Source organism: Polyodon spathula, chromosome 39, assembly GCF_017654505.1.
Source record: "Polyodon spathula isolate WHYD16114869_AA chromosome 39, ASM1765450v1, whole genome shotgun sequence".
Taxonomy (NCBI): Eukaryota; Metazoa; Chordata; class Actinopteri; order Acipenseriformes; family Polyodontidae; genus Polyodon; species Polyodon spathula.
The window spans coordinates 1,065,974-1,089,229 of NC_054572.1; the positions used below are offsets into that span (position 1 = coordinate 1,065,974).

The 23,256-nt window shown below is 38.5% G+C and overlaps 1 protein-coding gene across 2 annotated transcripts; it reads right to left on the reverse strand.

Moving 5' to 3' along the window:
* Positions 1–1,337: 1,337 nt before the first annotated feature.
* Positions 1,338–21,910, reverse strand: LOC121304747 (myoD family inhibitor-like). Of its 2 annotated transcripts, none has more exons than XM_041236125.1 (5): positions 21,701–21,910; positions 20,519–20,623; positions 11,619–11,732; positions 3,653–3,934; positions 1,338–3,146 (listed from the first exon to the last, which is right to left on the reverse strand). In XM_041236125.1, exons 2-5 carry the CDS (start codon positions 20,610–20,612, stop codon positions 2,893–2,895), a joined length of 744 nt encoding a protein of 247 aa, XP_041092059.1. In that variant the 5' UTR covers positions 20,613–20,623; positions 21,701–21,910; the 3' UTR covers positions 1,338–2,892. The 2 variants fall into 2 exon arrangements, with proteins under 2 accessions (XP_041092059.1, XP_041092058.1); XM_041236124.1 differs by having other exon boundaries at positions 21,409–21,910.
* Positions 21,911–23,256: the final 1,346 nt, after the last annotated feature.

The following is a 23,256-nucleotide window of genomic DNA, read 5'->3' on the forward strand; positions in this document are numbered from 1 at the left end:
CCTGTCATTTACTCCTTTTCAGACAGTGAAGCAAGGCAGAATGGGCTAGTGGTTAGCTGGAGGTTACTGAAGGTCATTGTGAGGGGATACCCTTTACAGGACCACACGGAGGGTTCTTTATTAAATTTGCACCTTCGCCGAACTGTACAAGCTTTTTAGGGCAAAAGTGAAAAGGGCAAACGGTAATCAAAGAAAGGAACAAAAATCATCTTTCCCACTCCGAAAGAGAATGTTCTATACCTCGTGGTGGAAGTTGTCTTGGAATCTTGAGTTCATTGTTTGGTTGCATCACTCCCGAGTGAACGGGTTATCAATGCAGTAGTTATCAAACGCTAACCCTAATCACATGCTACCCGAAATGCATAAAAACAGTTTTGAAAAATAACCCAGGAGGTTCACTTAAGAGCTCCTATGTGTTCTATTTAACTATCTTGCATAAAATAACCAACACAAACCATACCGGGACTTCCCTGCTCAAAGTATGTTGCTCACATGTACCTAAACTGACCGGCTTACATGTATGTTTATTTGCAGTATAAATTTACAGAGGCACAGACAAATATTTGTAAGTCTAAAACAACAGCATTGACACACTTGCCCTGTGACTGGTCATTAAGGAATTTCATATCCTAATATAAACAACTGTACTATAACAAAGCACAGCTTATTCAACTCCTAAGTTGTCTTTTTACACTAAACCACTTGACATAGTAGGTCTGCTGATTCCTCAACTGACAACTCCTTCTGATTTGAACACAAGAAACCGCACTGCACTGTAATCGTTTACATAGTAACGACATTGTAAATGCACGTAAATGCAGTGCAACTCCAAAGGACATGTGACTAGAGAACCACGCGTGTAATGTGTTACTCATCTCTAACGTAAGTAACCAAAACAAATAAATTACACCCAGTATTTGAAAATAAAGATTTTTTTTTCTTTATACCATGTGTAGCTGGATGATAAGGCAATATGGTTTACTAGAAGCGCTCCCATCTTCTTAATAATGTTAAGAACCAGAAACGCCTCGCTCTGAACGCGGTGCAATGGCGTTACACACTTCCCTCAAGTTTAAACAAGCCCTCACAAGCAAGGAATGCACTCTAATGAGGTGCTCATGCTGTTTACAGCAGTAGTTAATCACAGTCATTTCACACCCATAACGATCCTGTAATTTAAAAGGCAATTAAGACAGATATCTACAAAGAGAATGTCAATCACATAAACCAAAAAATTAATTAATTTTCATTAAAAGCATGTGGCTCTATGGAGAGGATTTGATGAGCCTCTCCATGGATATTTACATGATGCTTCAAAGAAAGAAAAAAAAAGTTAATTTCACCATATTTGTTTTAATACAAAGTAATCTATAACAAATACACGAATTAAGGTGCCTATACAACAGGGTGCAACATGTTCATTTTGTAGCTTCAATTTACATCTTGAGAAAGCAATACTTTAAGCCTAAATCTATAGAACACAAATCTACAGAATGAGCCCCCCTAAAGACTCTAACTCGAATAACAATATAATGAGAACACATTTCATTAAATACATATGCACATTGGCTTTGCATTTTAGTAGCAAAATGATAACATACATATACTCTGTTAATAACACATTCAGTCATTCTGTTTTCTTGTAACATGTATGGTCCTTGATTGTAATTATTGTTAGACTATGAAGAACATATTATTAATATTATTATTATTATTATTATTATTATTATTATTAGTAGTAGTAGTAGTAGGGGGAGGAGAATATGATATGGAGGGTTTTGTTAGAAGCACCGTTCTGCTAAATTAAACCATTTTGCATGGATCTATATCTAGAAATATAATAATAATAATAATAATAATAATAATAATAATAATAATAAACACTGTTGAGCATACCTACATTGCTATCCTATTCACAAAGTTGTTTCCCAAATAAAACAGTTTATGCCTGTGTCTGCTAAAGTCACATGATAAAAGACCTAGCTAGCCCCGAACCCAAATGACTCATACTGGTTGTAAATAAATACTCTTTTAAAACAGCTAGGATGAGTCAGGATAGTCAATGGAAAAAGCATGCAGTAGCTCTGCTGTAACACACTTACAGTACCACTGAGCTGTGCACAGTAATAAGGCTTACTGTGCTTTACTGATGCGACACTTAAGCAAGGTTAAGCCATGGTTACAGTAAGTTATTGAGCACTACAGACTTGGTCTAGGAAAGACTAACTCCACACAACAAGGTAAACCCATATGCAATACAATTAGTTTTCTTGCTGTATCATTTAAGCCAAGGAATGACAAGATAAGACCAACGTCTACTTGACAACAATTCAAGAGAACTTTCTTGAGCAACACCCTGCCCCTTCCTCCACTCAACCAAGAATTTGAATATATTTGTATTCAGAACAGTCAAACATCCTTTGACTTGATTAAAAACACAAACATCGATGCAATCGTTTTTTAAAGGATTAACTTTTTTCCAGTCTTGAAAGATTGCTTGACTATTACATCAAACAATTATTGCAGCATTTTTTAAGTTTTTCTTTTAAAGAATAAAATAAAATAAAATTTAAAATATAAGTCTGTGTCCAGGTACAAAAACGCACCTGTACTAGAATCGCCACTAAGCCCATGTGGAACACCAATATGCACATATGCAAATACCCACATGTCATCTATTTAGCCTTAGGCAATATGAACTCATATTAGAGTGGCCCTTTCCTGCAGGTCACATGAGGGCTATTCTGCATGAATCATACATCACAACATATACCCTAGCATGTACATACTGTGCATACACACGCCATACTGTATTTGAGGCACCATTCCATTTGAGATCTCTCCTGATCTGCGGCTCGTGCCGCGGTCCCAGTGCAGTGATCTGCAGGCTCTTCATGAGGAGAAGCAGAGCCCACAGCACTCCATGCAGATCTCCAGGCAGTCTGCTGACTCGCAGCAGGCGTCGATGAGGCCGCAGTCCATATCGCAGGGCAGGTCGCAGTCGCCGCACTCCTCCGACACACAGCAGCAGCAGAAGCACGAGTCGTCCGAGGAGCAGGACCCACAGGTAGCACAGTCGAGCATGACATTGCACAGCGTGAGGAACTCACAGAACAGGCAGGCCAGGATACAGTGGACACAGCAGTCTGCGGGGGGAGACAGGAGACAGGTGTTCACTATACTAAGGTTGAACTGAGGAGAAACTATGTCAAGCAGACAAGCCTTTCGGTTTTATCGACAGTTTCTTGTACCTGATTGTGTCTAATTGACTTAGTTTCTAATTAGTTTCTTAAAACACATGCATGTTATGGAATATTATAGACATATTTATAATACCGCTTTTTTTAATAAAAGCTTAATTAACCAGGAAATACCCATGCTTTTTACCATCAATAACTTTTATAGAACAAAATGTTTCATTAACAATTACAGACTTAAATGTTTATTTAATCTTAATAAATTATTTTAGACCTTAGATCTGTTTAAATTGTGTTTTATATCAGCCTTAGCCACAAGCTGGTCAACAAACACATTTCATGTTTGTTTTCTTTTCCCCCAGGATGATATTTCACTGTGAGGTTTGAGGACCCCCACAAAGCCTTCTGTCTGCCCCCTGAGAGATTCATTAGACAGCCTGGGCATGCTCCCGTACCATCCTGTGACTCCGCAGGGAGCCGAGACGTTGCAGACTTGGAGCTGCTCCGGCTTTTCTTGCTGTTCTGGCTGCTGATTGAACTTTTGGACTGCAGCTTCTGGTGCGTTTTCTGAGAGCCCCCCTGTGAGATGACCCTGGGGGTCTGGCCGGCGCTGATGCTCCCATTCTTCACACCATTCTTCCGGGCAAGGTTCTTCATCCCGTTCTGCAAGAAGGCCTCGTTTTCCGACAGGCTTTCCAGTGTGGTGTTACACGGCGTAGGACGTGCTTGAGGTTGACCTAGGAAAAGAAAAGCAACCAAGAACTGTTAACGCTTTGACCTTTTGAAGCTCGCCAGAGTGTCTGTCAACACAAGCTGACAGAATGCAAAGGAACTTGCTTTGCTGCCAGTTATATAGGATTTAAACAAAACATGTCAGTGTGAAGCAATGGAAAGTCAAGGTTTTTTTCCTTCGCTGATAGTCCTGAAACCCATATTTATATAAGCTCATACGAATATATAGTCCTGAAATCCATATTTCTGACGATTCAGGATTTGTTATCATTACCTGGGATTATTTACTCGACATACTTTTACAGTAGATACAGTAGTTTCTGTAGTAGGCTGTTGCTGTAATTCACTCTCTTTGCCTGTCTGTTTGAGGAACTTTTTAATGTTGCCCATCATCACGCAGCTTCTATGATGTGGGAATCTGGCCAAAGGAAAAAGATTACCAGATTAAAACACATTTTTCATCGTAGAAGCTTGTGCATCCCATTATAAATAAACAGCTGTTTAATGTGAACTCAAAATACTACGACACATTTCTTTGTCAAATGTGTCAAGTTCTGATCACCTCCTTTCGCTCGATTGCAGAACTCATGCCTCCCCTGAACAGAGGGCCCCTTCCACAGCCTTGCTGTCTTCTTGTCTGGGTGACCTCTTTGAATCGCTGAAGGTTATATCCTGTTCTAGCAGGGGAAGGTGGTGGGAAGGGGCAGATCTTTTAAAACAATGGCTAGATTTATTCTTATGAAGTAAAAAGTTCTGGAAAACAGCTTTTAGAGTTCAGCAGGGATTGCGTATTAATGAGAAACCACGTGTTTACTGTAACTGCATCCACAGGGCGCAACACTGAACTGCTTTGACTTCTCATGTCTGGACCATTACACTGCACAGCTGAATCTGCCTGCACACTTACAGATGACTCTCCCAGCTCCCCCCCCCCTCTTTATCTTTCTGCCTTTCCCCTTTTCATAGCTCTTGTGCATGTGGCTCAAGACGAGGAAGACAACAAACCCCCCTTTTTCATTTTCTGGTCTTTTCTTTTTATAAATATCAATACCCTTGGTTGTCTTCCGTGGTGTAGCTAATGAAAATAATATATTTCTTATTAGTTTTAAAATGGTTTTGTTTTTTCTTTCAACAAAAGATCGTGCTAATACTGATTTTGAGTAAAAACATGTTTAAAATATACAGGACTAGACTAGAGTAAAATAAAAGTCAGTCTTGTTTGTTTTAAATATCTCTGGGTCTGGTACCCCGCAGAAGGACAGAAGGAAGCAGCTGATTCAACGCCGTCAGAGAGGTCAAGCTCTCAAGTACAGACACAGCAGCTCTGTGGCTTTATTGCCTACAGAAGTACTAGTGTTCCTTTGTAAATATAAACTAGTAAGAGAAGTTGATTTTGGCATCTGATTGCAAAGTTCAGTATATTTCACTCCTGCGTTCAAGACATACTAATTAGACATGAAGCCAAAATGAAAAAATAAAATCTAAATAAAACAGCAGGATGTTTTTTTGTTCAGTCCAAATTATTTGTTTGACCTTCACACAAACTATTTACCCAACTGCTTTCAAAACTGTCAGCTTCAAAACATTTCACTTTGAATCTGAGTCAGAAACTTGAAGCGTTCACCTCATAGCTGCTTGCTCTGGGACTTACACCGTATCATTCTTGGGAATTTCAAAGCCATGAGATAGAGGTTCAGATAGTGTGGCTAAAGTCACTTTCCCTTTTAATTTGCAACGAATGGGACATTGTAACCATGATGTAACCTTAATATCACTTTTCTTTTTAATTGTTTTAACTCATTGTAGAAGTGTGCTGAAACCTAACCATTAAAAAAAACACACATTTGTGCAGTAAAAGATGTTCAAACAAAACTCAATTATTGCATTTATTGTACAAATCATTAAAAAAAAATATTGTTGGGCAGGTCAAAATCACACAGGGGCATTTAAATTAAGAATCGCCTAGTGGTACATGTCTTCTTTGATCTGTTCTTTTACCTGGGATTTCACTTAATGGACAGAGGAATCCTTGCCCCATTAGATGCCTGCCTGAAGCAATATTGTGTGCCCTGGAGTACCCAATCACCCCAGACTACACCAGAAGAGACATGTATTTATTATAATAACCCACTGAAGGCGCCTTGGTCTCTGCATCTTCACCCAAACTTTTCAGGATGGCAAGCCATATCATTTATCTATCGCCAGCGAAAGCATATAAAATCCAGCAAATGGCTGGAATGATTTAGTTTAGCAATCCAGTTTAATAAGGTTGTACTTCACATTAAAGATTCCTCTCTGTCATATGACGAATACTCGAGGAAGGAAGGACGAGTTTCAATTTCATTTTAAAGTGCAACACTGTGACATGACTGAGTCTCCAAGGGGAAATGCCTGGCTGTCACTTTCTTCAGCTTTACATGATTGAGTGTCCAAAAAAAGGAAGGAAACTCGGGAGAAATACTGTACAAAGTAACTGAAGAGCACTCCTGTCAAATTAGGGATGGATTCAAATAAAAATAAACATCCTTCTTGCTGTCCAGTGGCAGCAGATAATGTATTCTGTAATTATATACATCAACAAATATTTACTGCGCTGAAGTCAGATAGAGATCTATGTATGATGCATGGCCAGTGGCAGGTCCACGTTAGGTACAGAGAATACGGTAACACTTTAAAATAATAGCCACAAAAATGTATAATGAATTCCAACTGAATGCCTTACGCATTTGATAAATATAATTTGTTAGAAAGGAGCGTGGAATTAAAATGGGTAATTTAATCCAAGTGAATTAACAAGGCTGCATTAAAAACCAATTACTGCAGAACTCAGAAGAAGTACAGATAAGATAAACAGCACACCTGCCATTTTTTATGAGGGGGGAGAGGGGTTGTATTTACATATTTTATACTGCATATTTAATAACAGTATCTCAAAATTCAATATGAACTTTGAATGCTTCTTAATAACGTCTTCACCTCAGTGCCCAATTCGTAATATCTTTTCTACATAATGTATAACAAAACGTATATGAACGTTATAACCATTAGTAAGCAGGTGCTTACTTTTTTTTCTTTGGTGGAGTAGGTTTTAAAGGGCACTCCTTCCTTTACCGACGCACCACTATCAGTGTCGCTTCAACTTTTAGACTCAGCCATTCTGCATAAACAACGAAAACACTGAGATTAAAATATTCTACGAATTGTATTTTGTTTGCTGCCGCCAAAGCAGATCAGTGTTCAGGCTGTTGGGGAACATGTGATGTGAGTGTAAAAAGTCACATGATAGTGGGATTGTATAGTTTTATGTCTTAGATTGGCTGTCCAATGTGTCAATCATCCTGGGGCTTCATTGCAAAATGATATGGCAGGGGCGGGGCTTTGCTCCAAACAGATATGCTGTGGTTTGACGCGCTAAACTGTAAGACTGCACTGTAAACACATGAATCACACAAGAAATGATCCAAGCAACGGCAGCAGTGCAAGCCTAAAAAAAAATACTGCAAACCTCAGCTTGCGAAACCGTCAATATCATATTATTTCATCGTTTTCATTTGAAGATGTAAAAGCTTATTATAGCAGCACAGTCTCTCTCTCCCCTAATAAGAAACACTTTTACTGACACCACGCTGTTTTACTTGGTGCTCCTTTTTTATTTTTTCTTCAAACTTTTTCTCTCTTTTTTTTTTTTTTTTTTAAGTTTGTCAGACTGATGGATAGCAGGTGAGGTTATGACAAAGAAACTGGAAATAATACTGGTGTACATCATGTGCACCTATTTTAATGATGACATCACCCAGACCTTACATGGTCCATGTCGTCCTAACTCCACACCACACCGGTACCAAGACAGTTAATTCACTTTCTCAACCCAGCTGGGGAACAAAAAAGTCTTTATTTCTCCCCCATGTTTCAGCAGAAAACAAGCCAGGAGTATGCCTCAGTCTCCAGGGCATCTGGCAGGCAGACTTGTGCTTCAGAACAGTTATGGGTTTCTCCACAGGGAGTCTGCGGCAGACAACAACACAAACAAGCATGGCATCAAAGGCCAGAGCCTTAGTCATACTCCAAGGAGCCAGATCCTGTTGTGCAAGAAAGATGCTTTTACATTTCAAGAAGCATTTAACCCAGTTTCCCGAAATCTACGCACCATTTTATAGGACAGAAATGGGAAGAATAAAGCACCTGACTGACGCTTTTAGATGGATGTTTGAAGTGTTGAATTTAATCCCTGATTATTCATGCTTAATGAGATTGAAGGAAGATAAAAGCAATTTTCTAGACAATGCAATCTGCAAATGACCAAGACACCCAGGGAATGATTCCACTAAACCTGCAATGCAACGTCTCTGTTTCAGATGTTTATCTTGTTAATGGATAGTGGTAGGACTCGTTAGTTATTTAAAGCTGCAAGGATAAATTCGTCATTATGTGAGTTAGGGGTCTGTATCTATATGACAAGTTAACAAGTGCAGCCGCTTTTCTGTTTACATTAAGGGTGCTGGAGTAGAAGTGTAAGTGCTTACAAATGAAACATGCTGAAAATATAGCAATAAATGCCGTGTTTTTGAAGTCAGGGAGCTTTGGGCACATTAACATGGTCTATTCATGCCTCTCTTGAATGCACAGCCCTGGAGTCCAAGGTGTGGCCATGGGATGAGGATGAGGGTGAGTCATGTTGCTGACCACTCCCGCTTTCTTTGGTTCTTTCTTTCACTAAAGTGTTCTGGTGGCCCAGCAACACTTGGCAGCACTTTGATATAAATCTGTTTTTCGGGGGTGGTGGAAGGAGGAAGCTTCTGATAGTGAGTTGTAGAGATTTATTTGGAAACCTGAAGCCCGGCACCATAACACTTTCTTAACAGTAACATTCCCTCCCACAAGACTGGGTTTATTTTCTTACTGCCCAGACCTAAGCTGTTAATGAGAGGCCTGGATGTGTCAGCAACCGAATACCCCCTAATCCCTAACGAACCTCATTTCAATGACAATCTAAAGTGATGAAAACTCTAATCAGAAAATTACAGACTGGTAATTCAAGGATGGTTTTTTTTTTTTTTTTTTTTTTTTTTTTAAGAAGTTTATTTCCCATGACAGGTCCTTTTCTGAAGTGTGATAATTAATAAATGAAAGATGTCAGGAATTAAGCTTTAAGCCCAGCAAAGATTGAATAAATGTTCTCTTAAATACCAAGAAGCGCAAAAAAAAAATAAAATGAAGCATTCCTTCAGGCTGATTGAGAGTGGGTCAGTGGAATAATGAAGAGACGGTTTTCACTCAGGGATTTAAATCCAACTGAGGCTAATGTTAAGTAAAAAATCATAACCTTGTGCAAGCTGCTAATGTGCTCTAGTGCAGTCGTTTACAGTACCGGCTTCCTGGACACTTTATTAGGAAGCAAAGTAGAAACAGCAAGAAAGCAGTTACCTAAAAAAAAAAAAAAAAATTAGCAAAAGCCATTTTCTCGGGTTTGAAAGAGTATGATATGAGGTTTCCAGACAAGTTGGGAGTTTTTTAAATCTCTGGCAATCCCTAATACATTGTCCCGTGCTGTTAGATGAAAAGGGTCTTGTAAAAACACAGTATTCAGTAAACACTTTGATGCAGTGATGTTTGTTTTTTTATGGCCTTTGAACAGACACAGTCGGCCAAGAATCAAGAGCGCAAATCAGACGTGACGTGATTTTTCGGGGGGTGCTGTAATGCCTCTAGGTCAATAATGTTCTATATTGCACAACATTAGACCCCCCGTTATGAGATAATGGTTACTACAAATAGTAATGAAAAAAACCATAACCCTCCAGAAAGCAGGTTTAAGTACTCAAAACAAAACAAAAAAACCCTGAACACATTAATATTCTCTTTGATTTTAAAGCTGTAAGAATCAACAATATTGCTTTGGCGTGAAAGACTGGGACCTGTGCTGGAATGGAGTAACACTGTACACACCACCTTTGATTTTGAGTTACTCTATTATACCCAACATACTTTCAGTTCCCACTGTGCTCTACCCACTGATCTGCATGTCGCACAGTCAGTGAATCAACTGGGATAGAAAAACGCACACCAAATGGCCTCATTAAAATCTTATAAATGTTTTGGTTTCAATCGAACCATGGGCTAGTATGCACTCAGCAATATTTTTTAAAAAGCTACATTATTTGCGGCTGTACATTTCTTCAAGTTTGTATTAAGCTCAATAAGATGACATTGACATCATTTTAATCCACCTGCCGCTGTTTCATTATTGGCAGTTTTTAAAAAATATATATTTTTCTTGATTGTTGTCCAGATCCTGTACATTTCTATAAAGTGTACAATGCTTATAAAATGGTGGTTAATGCAGGGCTTTGGGCTCCTGGTTCAGAATCTCATGACTCACCGGTGCTGTGAAGTTTTGACACCATTGAAAACTGAACAGAAACAGCAGCTAGTCACTCATCATATGAATCCCATAAGCCAGCTATAGTAAGCCTTACAACATTCAACAAGGAAGTCTGCAATGTGTAGTCAAGCAAGCAATGACTGTGGGATAGGAGAATCGGCATTATACAAGCTGTGAAATTGTGTCACCATGCAGCCGGTGAACTCATCTCGTAATCTTTACATACTCTGTCTGTACATACTCTTGGCTACATGTGAATAGCCGTGTTGGTCCTCATGTGGTGCACACTTCTTCAGGTTAGAAGTGTAAACTGAACGCAAAGAGAATTCCTCTTGCTGACTTGGTAACTTTAAAATCTACTCAAAACAAAGGTAAAATATCTCAAGTGGCCAAGGGTTGTCACTTGCTAAGAGAGAGGCTGTGGAAGGGCAGCTGATATAGGCACTGTAGCTTCTGGGTTGATAAATTAAGAATTTACATTTAGTGCTAGAAAAAAAAAAACTTTGTATTTCACAAACTTCTCTTTTGTATTTGTTTGAGAAGAGGTTTACCGGGGACAGCCCTTCAGATGTAGTATGTTGTTTTTCATTGGGGGGGGGGAGGTCCTGCTACGAGATTATACGACTGATGGATGTGACCTGCTTAAGGTCACACAGTGAGTGAGTCAGTGGCCGAGCTGGGATCCAAGCCTGAATCTCCAGGCTCTGAGTCATGTTCACTGGCTCTGCCGGCTGTTTGCTATGATTCAGCCTTGACCGATTCTTCTGAAATCCTTGATATAAAATTTCTGTAGCTTTTTATCTCACAGTGTTAAACTTGCACAAACAAATTGTGATCCTTACCAACTTTCTGATGAAACGCTTTAGGAATGTTGAAACACTGACAAAATACAAACATACCAGACCTGAACGCAAGAATTATGCTCGGATCAAGCAAGGCATGCACGACCGTACAATACAAGTTTAAAATGAGAACAACGCAAGCTTAAAGCATGAACTGTGCAAGTATTATGGCTTTGCATTTTAAAAAGGATGCAGATTATATAGATGCCGCCTTTTTTTTTAAATGCAAAGCTTGCAGAATTGAGTGATCCATTTATCTGTTTTATAACCCTTCTTGAAAAGCTTGCGTAAAATCCTTGTGACATCATTGCATAGTTCTTGCTTGAAACTTGCATTTATGATCTTCCATGTCTTTGGTAAGGGTACATGGACTTATGTGTAGGATAAACAGCCATGCATACATTATGTAGGAGCACACTTACTGTAATACTAGTACTGATAATCCAGTAATAATAACATACTCACATGTTACAGTTTGGTCAGGGGTCCCAGCGTCTAGTAGATTATTATTATTGTTTCCATTCTCTACAACTTTGTGAGTTTCTTGATTGTCTGTTTGTGCAGCTTTCTCATCTTCCTCTGGGAGTGGGTTAAAACAAATAAAGTCAGTGCTTGAAGGATAAATAACAGGTCCCCATCTAAAGCCATTACACCCATGCAATACAGCAGCTATGCTATGCTTTGCATGATACCATTTTGATACACTCAAGCAGTGTTTGTTTAAATATTCAGATATTTGTCCCAGTATTATAAATACTAAACTACACTGTTTCCAAAGTAAACCAAACCACTACATTTCTACTGTCTCTTTGTGTCATCAATTGATAACTAATATGATATTTTGCTCCGCATCATGACAAAATACCGCACCCTCTTGGTTAGGAGATCTTTAAATCTAAACTCAGAGGTGGTGTGCCATTTCGCCCACATAACTGGAATGAAATGGATATTATCTGTAAAGGGCAAAGACTCGAAGACACATTTTCATGCAAGCCATGGACAAACAAATGGTGTATGTCTGGACACCTCTCTTTAAAAATGCTATCCTGCCCAATAAAGTGTGTGTCACTGCACTTCCTCTGCAGCTGAACACTTCAGAGGTGCCTTGGATCCAATCCATTTTAGTGACATGAGAAACCAAATCGTTTCTGTAAGTCTAGCCTACCAAACAATGCGGTCCCTGCCCGCTGAATAACATTTCTGATGCCAAACGGTAACGTTATGTACTGGTAATTACACAATTTGCCATCCCTACATCACAGCGACATGTGTTTTTATATCAGAACTTCAGGTTCTAACCTCAGAGCAGGCTCCAAGCTAGGGTTTCATTTCAGCCCGATTGAACACAGCTGTAGTTTATTTACTGTCTGACAAAAACAGCATCTCCTAATGTAAAAAAAAACTGCATTGAAGCTTTTAGAGAGACCAGACCTGGAAAGAGAATAAAGAAGGTGGTGTTGCCCAAGAAGATGGTCAGGGTATCATTCCTATTCATGAGTGTTAGCATATGTTGGACACTTGATCTATCTATTGATGGGCAGACCAGATACAGCAGGGTTTTCTAAATCCACATCATCACTGCCTATTCAAAGATTGACACGCTGAATTGATATGGGATGATCAAACTGTTTGGCCCAGGAGCTCACCTTCTGGACCTGCAGGAGCCACCCTCAATTGAGGTGCGACCTCCAATGTCAGAGTTTTGGGAAGTGCTTTCTTCAGGGTACTGTGAACTAGCCAAAGCTTATGTCTAATTGACATAGCTTCTTATAGTTTTACAAAACTAAAATACAATGCATGATGAATGTTATTAGGTTATTGGTTTGCCAATATTAATGAGGGTAGAGGTCTGGCTACCTAATTTTGCCACTGGAGAGAAGTTGCCTCCCCCAGTGTGCACCCCTTTCTGTTCTAATGAATGAATCTGTTTGTAACAGAACAAGTCTGCCTGTCTGTCTGTCTAGCCTGCAGGAATGATTGTCAGACACTGCCTCCCTCCGCACGCATAGCCCTTTTTAAGTGCAATCCTTTTAACTTGCTGCTGTAAGGAGTGGGTGTCCTGCAGGTATTGGAGTTGTAATTAAGGTCCAGTAAATCTGAAAGCATGTTTTCCTGGTGATAACTGCACATTTGGTGCCAGAATCAGCTTTCACACTGCTGTATAAACCAGAGAACCAAGGAATAGCTTGGAGCCTCGTATTTACCTTGGGAAGTAGGCTGTAAAAATGTATACACTGAATTGTGTTTGTCAAACTTATAGGTTTGACACTTCTCTTGCCCCAGCTGGTGGTTGTATTGCTGGCCTTTACCCTGACTAAATTATCAAGCAATTCTTCTGTTACTCTAAATCTGTACGGCTGGATAGACCAGCAAACAAAGTGTTTCATCTCAGAGACTCTACACAGGAGACATATCCGCAGGTTAAATCATTAAAAAGAATGGGATGCACCAACATCTCTAACACTGTCTGCAACTGCCTTTAAAAGTAAAATAATGGATTTGGTACTAATTTAGTATTTAACCGGTGGCTGGATTTGGATCAATTGAATAGACTGTCTTTCCTAATTAGCGCCGCTGGGTCTGACACGGAATTGACTGTTTGACGTTCTTAGTACTGACGTGACACATTCTGTATTTCTTGTTGGCAAAAAGGGCAACAGAACACAGCATGTGGAGTCAATCTGATTTTGAATAGAGTCCATTGCGTAATTGCAAAACACATTTTTTAGCTGAAGATTGAAGATTGCAGGAACTGGGTGTGTCTGCAAGTTGGAGCCAGGTGGGGGGGGTTTGGGACCAACAACAACAACAAATTGTTAAAACTGTATTCCAGGGCTGAAGGTGCTACAGTGAGACACAGGGCAGCTGGTGTTACGAACTCAGGAAGATGCTCCAGGTAGTATTGCCGAGTGCCACCGCAGGAACACTCCAGGCACAAGAGAAAACTGGACACAGCCTGGAGGGATGCCTCACTGAACAAACTTGGGTTTATGGAAGGGAAAGACAAATTGTACTATGATATATTATATGAAAAGCGCCTGTAACAGATTCTTGGCCCATGCAAAAAAGAATAAACTAATAAAAGATACTGCAGGCTATCAGTTCTGTGCATGTACATTACCACTTTATGAATCCAGCCCCACATCACAGACACAGACACTCTCAAAGAGAGAATTTTAATCACATCACATAAAGCTATGCATCTGGGTTACATTTATAATTCACTGGTTAACAGAGGGGGAGTAATGTGTTGTGTTGTGTGTTTGGAATCTTCCCAGCCTTTCAAACTTAAAATAAAGTGAGGGAATAAAAAAGGGAACAGTACATGTGTACAATATCCAGAAGTCAATCTGCTTCAGAAATGCTTCAGTAACACTACTGATTTAACACAACTGTAAATCACTGTTTCACTGCCAGCTCTGCCCAAATCCCGTAGGAGTTTCAACAAGGTGGATATCATTTCAGAGGATTTGCGAGGACTTGGCACGACGACACCTTGGATTTTAAAGCAGAGGGGAGGGTTTCAACTTCCTGCCAAGATAACATTTCTCCTGTAGCCATTCGTGGCAGATATTCTACATTAAAAATACCAGCCTTATATCAGTCACACAGTAAGTCTGTTTCTCAGACTGGGGGTAAATACCAGTGCTGTAAGTGGCAGGTAAAATATAACTGGAACTTTTACATTCTAAAAAGCAGCAATGTTCTGAGTATCATTGAGCAGTTTTAGTTGTTTCAGTAACACACACACACACACACACACACACACACACACACACACACACACACACTGCGCATAGACACGCATTAATCATGCAACAACCAGAACCTTAATGTTGCTTTCACAATGGACTTTAACAAGTTACTGTAAGTACAAGGAACAAAGACTGGTCACTATAACTAAATGTCCATACAAAGTATTATCATTTACATGCCTTTTTAAGTACCAAAAGACGAAATAGCCTTTATATGAGCAAGGCCTGACTCAGTTACCAGAACTCATGCATTAGTACAGAAATATGACTTTCTGATACCCTTGTGTGCTAAAGAATGTCTGTACCAAGTTTCAGCACATTAGGATAAATAAGAATGTATGTATGAACACAGACAAAAGTATCAGTTATTTACAATATAATAAATTGATTTCTATAGATTCAGCTTTATAATAAAACAACAAATTATTACATAACATGCATACAATGAAAAATAACATGCAAAAACTAATGTCATACTTTGACAAAAATATTTGGGCACCCTTACGTTAGTATTTTGTGTGCCCACCTTTTGCTTCCTTTACAGCTTGCAGTCTTTTTTTGTATTTTGAAACCAGTTCTTGGCATCTTTCTTGAGATATTTTTGCCCATTCTTCAACACATACAGCTTTTGAGTTCTTCAATCGACTTTGTTTTCCTTTTTCAATGGGATTCTCGATGGGATTCAAGTCTGGTAATCTCAGTCCAGTGCATAACTGTAATCTTCCTTTTTTTCATAAATTCCTTTGTAGACTTTTCTGAATGCTTAGGGTCACTATCCTGCTTGAATATCAACTTCTGTTCATTGATCCTTCTACAATGCAAAGATCGCCAGTGCCAGAGGAAGAAAAAGAAGTCCATACCATCACAGAACCTCCACCATGTTTAACACTGGGCATGACTAACTTTTTCCCCTAAACATATTGTTGCTTTCTTGGTGAAAAAAAGTAACATTTTGCATTCATCTGACCATAAAATTTGGTTGAAGAAATCACAAGGCTTCGTCAAGTATTCAATGGAAAACTCCAATCGCTTTCTTTTGTGTGTTGTTTCTATCGGTTTTCACCCATGGACAGTCATCTTGTTAAGGTATCATTGAATTGTTCGCTTGTGAATTTCTTGACCATCTTTCCTCAATTCTTGTGTCAAATCTTTTGCAGTAATCCAGGGATTTTGCCAGGCTGCTCGAATGAATCTTCTTCCAGATTTTGCAGAAATCTTTCTTGGTCTTCCACACCTGGAGCTAGCTGCAGTAGTTCCTGTTCTCCTGTATTTGTCAATAATAGCCCACACAGTGCTTTGCGGTAAACCAAGTCTTTCTGCTATTTCTCTGGTAGTTTGTCCTTTTTCGTTTAGTTGTATCACTGCCGTTTTGAGATAATTGCTGTAGTCTTTAGTATTAACTATTTTTGTTACTTTTTTGAATCCCAAATTTCCAATTAATGGCTTACTGTGTTATAGCAACTGCCTCACAGAAATCTATAAAAAAACATATTGAAATGCTTTTTAAAAAGGGCCGTCATTTTATTTCATATGCCAGTGGCACCATGGCTTTTGCCAGCTGTCACAGAGGCTCCGAGTTGCGGCGCAATTATGAATATTCTTGTTCTAACACGCACACAATTGTTTGTAAAGACAACAAAGCTAAAATGGAAGACATCAGATATTTATTTTATTTTATTTTATTTACTTATTTTGTTTCATTAATTTTAATGCTAGAGAATAAAACGACATCTTTACAATTTTGGTGAAAAAAATAGAATCTCTGAAATGGTAAATCTGCACTAGCAAATGACCCCTTAGAATTCACTGAGCCGTCATTAGAAAGTTGCAGGGCATATCCCTAATTGCATAATTAAGGACAGTAATAAATTGTTATTATGAGAGCCCTGATTTGCATATTTAGGAGGTCTTTTAGCGTGCAATGACGGCCTGCATATTTTTTTTAATCAACAATTAAATTTAACATCGTAAACTCCAATGGTTTTTTTGTTTGGTTTTTTGCCACGGGTGTTTGTCCAGAACCAAGAAATAGCAACCTGTAAAATCTCTAGCACAACGTTTTCAGTTCAATGATAGCAATATTGGTTTTAAAAGGTGTAGTCTAACATTATTGTAGTAAAAACTCTATTGTCAACCTACTAAAAATATCTAATTCAACCCCTTTACCTGTAAATATATAACATAGAATACAGGACTGTTCTCTAAATAGCAGTGATTCAATGACAACAGGGCAGATTATCAACGCTCACAAGACAGGTTACCTAGGGGCTGTTTGGATTTCAGATAATCAAGGCTTTACTGTAGCGGGTGTGCACCACAGGCATCACACATAGAAAGAACGGTTCGTTTGTACAGTGAAAAAAGTGTCTCGCGCTGTAATTAATAACTGTGGGAACCAATTCAACAATATGAATCAGCTAGTCTGTGACGACCCCGCGGGTGTAATTGTAATTCGCAATAATATGCAATCAAGCCACCCCTTGGATGTAACTCGAGTAAGTTAATAACTTTGTAACAGATCTTATTGTCTTGCTGATGCTCATTCACGCTAAAACAATGAGGCTATAATCTCACATGTAACAGATACAAACTGAAAACAAGACATTCATAATAGGTTCAAAGCAGCATTCTGGAACTTCTCCAAACTCTCTGAAGATTATTTTATAAAGAAAACTGTAAGCTAACTGAAACCCAAAACCCATGCTGTTTATATTGCTGTAGCAGTTTAAAAATTAAATATTTATACAAAAATGTAGTTTTTTTTTTCTTCTTAAAATTCCCTTCTTGGATGTACGATGCATTTTTCTCATGTTTTAACGTTTCTCATCCACTTATCAACGTTGTTGGACAATATATTTTTGTCTAAATATTTGTCTGCTAAACTAAGAAGCATTTATTGTTGCTGAGAATTAAATCATAAGATAAACCATAACACTAATGATATGCACGTGCAAGCGAATCCATTCAGAGTCTATGAGAGGTATTCCCATGACGCCATTAAACCATGCACAGTCAAAAACAATAGGCTGCAGATAACAGCAGCTAGCAAAAAAGCCTTTTTCAAAGCGGTGCGCCTGATTAAATCCTCTGCAACAGCACTATCAACAGGCAAGCTGATTACATCTTCACAGCTGAATTCACCTAAAATGCAGCTGGGGAGCCTGCTATCAACAAAACGGCAAAAGTACCTGGGGTGTAAGATACACACTATACAATACATGCCACCATTGCCAGGACTACAATATAAGAACCGTCTTTAAACTGGCTGATGTGCAGTAATTGAATAAGTTGTTTTTGAAAAATGCATGGCACAGCGGGCAGAGGCACGAACCCGCTTTCAAATCCCACTGAACCGGGGATGTATTCATAAAGCATTAACATACTGGTCAATGCACAAGGACTGCAATGCAATGACTGGCACACAGATTAGTCTGATAATAGCCCAAGTATTTCTATTAGAAAGTAGACCGTTCAGGTCAAGATGATTAAGGTGAAATATCTGAGCGCAGAATCTTGTTTTTACTGCAGCCACTAATGTGAAAAGCCAACAACAAATGAAAAGATGAAGGAGATTACAATTATGAGCAAGTATATTACCGTTTTTGAAAAGACCATATTAGCTGTAAGCACTAAGCAAACCTGGCCAGGCTCTCCGCATGTGGGTTTATCCTGGGGTAGTATTTTAATACTAAGAGACTGCTACAGGCTGTTCTAATAGGTCTTATGACTAAAGATCTCAAGCTGAAAACATTCTATGAAGGCATTTGTGCACCAGAGGTGTGATATGCAGACCTCACCCAGAACACAGTGAACACTGTGATGCAACAATAACATACCCACACTGGGTGGCGTGATTCAGAACTCTATGACCTGCTTTGAATCACACCTCCTCGTTAGCAGGAAATAAAAAAATAACAAAAAATCTTTAGTTTCTGTTTCAAAACCCTCCTTTAGTCAAGAGCATCCGTACAGCATGTGAATCCTTCTGTTCTATCTATTAACCAAGGGCAGTTGAGTGGCAACAAGAGGATTGAACCTCTTTCATTAAAACCGAGATTCTTACCCCCTTAGCTAAAGGAAGAGTTATGCAGCTCAAGTCGTTGGATAATCTCTTCCACCTAACCTCTTTTGAAAGGGTAATATCAATATCTGCAGGGCTGTAAGAAGCATGGTGTATGCAAGTCTCACACCGCGGTGCACTCAATGGCAGGGATAGTGCAATGGCTAAGTGGGTTTTAGGTAGAAGTGGCTGCATGCCTCTGTGGCCAGTCCCTCGGTCTTGGACTCATCCCTACTGGCTCACAGATTTGCATAATCCCTTGATGCTTCTTCATTACCTCTATGAATAGCCACACATTTGCTTTGCCAAACTTCAGTCCAAGTCTCAGAAATGGCCACTTAAAAGGGTGAAGAAAAGTCTATCGACATTGTCACCTTCTTTTAACCTAAGATGAAAGAAGTTTTAACCTGAACTTACACTTATTTTACTAGAAGCAGAACTGCTCTCTCTCGCTCGCTTGCTCTCTCTCTCTCTCTCTCTCTCTCTCTCACTAGTTTGCACTTTTAAAAAACTTGGACCTGTCACTAGTTATGCATACCCTTACAACAGTTTTCCCATGCTTTTTTCCCCATGATTATAGTATGCATTTACCACAGTTTAACAAGTTCTTTTTAAATTGATTTACCATACCTCTCTGGACTTCACAATACTTACTTATGCTTAACCGGGCTTTTGATTTACACTGGGGTACTGCAAGGGTAATAAGAACTAAAGAATTTGTGTGAAACGCTGATGTAACTGGCATTGAGTAAAACCCCATTAAAAAACACAGAACATGTTTGTACATGAAACATTATCTGAGTAAGACAGATCATTAGATTTAAAGCAAAGCAGATCATTCTGAAATTGATAAAAGTGTGCACATTTCCACAAATTCACTTACCAAGTTTTGAACAGTGAGTCCTGCCTATGAAAGTATCTCTCCATGCGTCTGCTATATAATCACATCTCCTTGCCGTTTCTATTGTATTATAGGTCTATTTAAATTAAAGCGAGCCTTTTATAATAATAGTCGTCATTTAAGAAAAACACATGCTTCGTGATTATGGGTGTTTTAGGAAACAATTTACATTTCAATGCCGATTGCATTCGTGTGCGGCAAAATGAAACGTTGTCATTTGAAATGATTTGAGCTTCTCGCCTTCTTTTTGTTGAGGGATAATTATTCCTTGTCAGATCTCACAGCAAGGCATATGCATGAGTACCACTGATGGGTTAGCAAAACTTTCAAACCGTTATTGCTCTGTAAGACAATATCTTCAAAGTTAAAGATAACATCTGACTGTACTTTTTTTCCCGCTAAACAGCCTAATAAGTTGTTATGCTTAATACTGTAAGAAACGTTCATACAAATTTCTTTGTCAGTGACAATACAATTAGCTCAGACTTTGAGGTTTGTAGTTATCCTAGGACCAACTTAAGTATCACAAAACCTATTCCGGTTCTTTACAGAACCCTAAACAAAACAAGGGTTCCAGAGCAAGCCCCAAGGGATCACATGGCTGTATAAAGGTCGCCCAGGGACAGTTTCATGTTTTTGAACCCCTTACCTGCGCACTGTGGCCTGGCTTTGTTCGGCACCACACCAGGGTCCTCATTGGATGAATTAGGCAAGCTTGAAGGATCACTTCTCACCTGAGACATCTGTCAGTAAGCTAGATCAGGCAACACAATGGGACAAACAGGAACAGGGTTAGAGCCAGGTGAGGCAATACAATGGGACAGGCAGGAACAGGGTTAGAGCTAGATCTGGCAATGCAATGGGAAAGACAGGAGTGCAATCATAGTTCACCATTTATCCTGCACCAGTCTTCTTTTCTTTTGAAAATTGAAGCCAACCATGATTTACAGCTCAAGTCTAAATGGAGCCCAATTCTATTACCTGTATATTTATATATATATATATATATATATATATATATATATATATATATATATATATATATATATATATATATATATATATATATATATATCTGCAACAAATTACAGAATTCATGTCTAATGTACATAAGTTAATAACATCAACAATGTTGTCTTATTCTTATAGCGCTAGTAAGTTAGTAAACCCTAATCCTTAAATATCCCAAGTTGGTCCAGACAATACAACGAAATAAAAACACAGAGGACTGTCCCAAACTCTCAAGGCGTCACTGGTTACTAGTCACCTAAAACATCAACGTAACACTTTGTTTGTATGACGAAAAAAAAAAAAAAAAAGCATGCAAGCTTTCACAGTACCAAAAACAATAATATCTTATTGTTCGTTTCTTATAGCATGAAGTGTTTTGGCTTCTGGAAACGAGACCACACATGTCAGTCTCCAAACTTACAAAACCTGCTGGACGTGTAGAAACTTTTTCTCTTTTTTTTTTTTTTTTTTTTTTTAAGTTTGGGAATTCTTAAAAAATAAAAATAAAACAAAACATAGAAAACGTACCTGATGCAGTTAGAATCTTCAGTGATATTGTACCAATTTCATTCTACGTGTTGCTGTTATTTTCTTTCTTTCTTTCTTTCTTTTTTAGTTATGTGTTCTCCTAATAGTATTGTACTTTGTATTTAAACCTCCCTCCTCCTGTTTCTCTGACTTTCTAGTGATTTAGGATTGTAAAATCGATGCAGTACACTTTTGTAGGGTTTTGTTAATGATCTCTGAACTCCCCCCGTCCCCCCCGTCCCCCCCTCAAAATAAACACTGCTAGGTTTTTGTAATTCTGTTTAAAGTTTACTTTTTCTCACTCGCGCAGTTGTCCTTTAAGTTCTCGTGAGGACTTCTGCTCAAGTCTATTCTTCTGTCTGTAAGAATGACAGTCCCCGTTTAATTGTGTTGGTTCGATGACCTTGTCTCGTCTGCCTCCGTCTTCACTTTGCTTGGGAAAGTTATCTTATCAGTAGCTTGTCGTCTTTTCTCTCTCTCTCTCTCTCTCTCTCTCTCTCTCTCTCTCTCTCTCTCTCTCTCTCTCTCTCTCTCTCTCTCTCTCTCTCTCGCGAGACTGCCTCAAGTCAAGAGTGTCTTCAACAGGAAATTACATTGAAGGCTGATTATTGTGTTTCCTTCAAGCTTGAAACTCAGAAAGAACTTGTGTTTAACCAGCCTGTAATTAGTTTTAACCTAAACCAGAAACAAATGTAAACACTAGGTTTGTGAAATTCTTAGAATTTGGCAAAACTATAGACAGTATTTTTTTGCATGCTGTGTGTATTATTTTGTAATGATTTTAATTTTGATTTGAGATCCTCTAATGTATTATTATTATTATTATTATTATTATTATTATTATTATTATTATTATTATTATTATTGCAGTTTTGCTGTTAAACCTTAAACTGTTGGTTAGTTTGAGAACCAAATAATTTATATTTTTGTAGAAAGTAATGCGTTAAAAATAAAATACAAGGTAAACAATCATCATAATAATTGATCAAAGTATTTATTTAAACTAAAATATGCACATTTGTACACTATGTTTGCAGTGCTTACTGTGTTATAATACACTATCCTGTTGCTGTCTTTCTGCACTAAGAGCAGCTATATAAGGTACATTAGCTATTTCAAAGTACCTCAAATATGAAGTCTTTTTATGTATGTCTGTATGAATTTACATTTCCAATGTTTGCTTAACGCATAGTGCCACTGTTGTAACTGCAACAAGGTTTTTCAAAGGAATACATATTGTTAAGTCAGGCATTTAACCAAATCAAAAACGGCAGGGGTCTGGCCAAATGACTACAAACTGTATATTGTCAGTTGGCCTGTTGCCTCAGAGTTGTAGTCATTTATTTAAATGCCTTGTTTAACTAATAACTGTAAACCCAGAGCTGAAAAAAGGCAGTATTGCCAAAGCATTTACCAAAAGGTTAAAGCTTTTATTTTTGTAAAAATGTGTGTGTGTGTGTGTGTGTGTGTGTGTGTGTGTGTGTGTGTGTGTGTGTGTGTGTGTGTGTGTGTGTGTGTTTTTTAGCTAGTTTTGTTAAATCTGTAGTTTTGTTTTACAGAAAGGGTAGCATCATAACAGTTGTTGTTTGGTCGTTTGCTGTGTTTCGATATCTCTGGAGCTGTCTGGCTCTTGTGCCGATGTGTAGAATTCATTATGTTAACAGGTAGAAACAGGAAGGGTAAACCTGCCCACAGTATTTCAGGTGCTTTGTTTCTCATTGTTTAAAATCTGGGAGCCACTTACTTGTGGGAATTCCTTGGCATTGTTATTTGCTTCTATTCTGGTATGTATAACTTTCTTGCCAAAAATAAAAATGAACACATTTGCTCATCCAACATGCAGAAGCT

Coding starts and splice junctions, on each gene's coding strand:
- LOC121304747 (XM_041236125.1), bottom strand. CDS start 20,612: ATGTCTCAGGTGAGAAGTGATCCTTCAAGCTTGCCTAATTCATCCAAT. Junction 11,733..20,518: donor AGCCAGGCCACAGTGCGCAG/GTAAGGGGTTCA, acceptor ACCCACTCCCAG/AGGAAGATGAGAAAGCTGCA. Junction 3,935..11,618: donor CCCTGACCAAACTGTAACAT/GTGAGTATGTTA, acceptor TTCTTTTCCTAG/GTCAACCTCAAGCACGTCCT.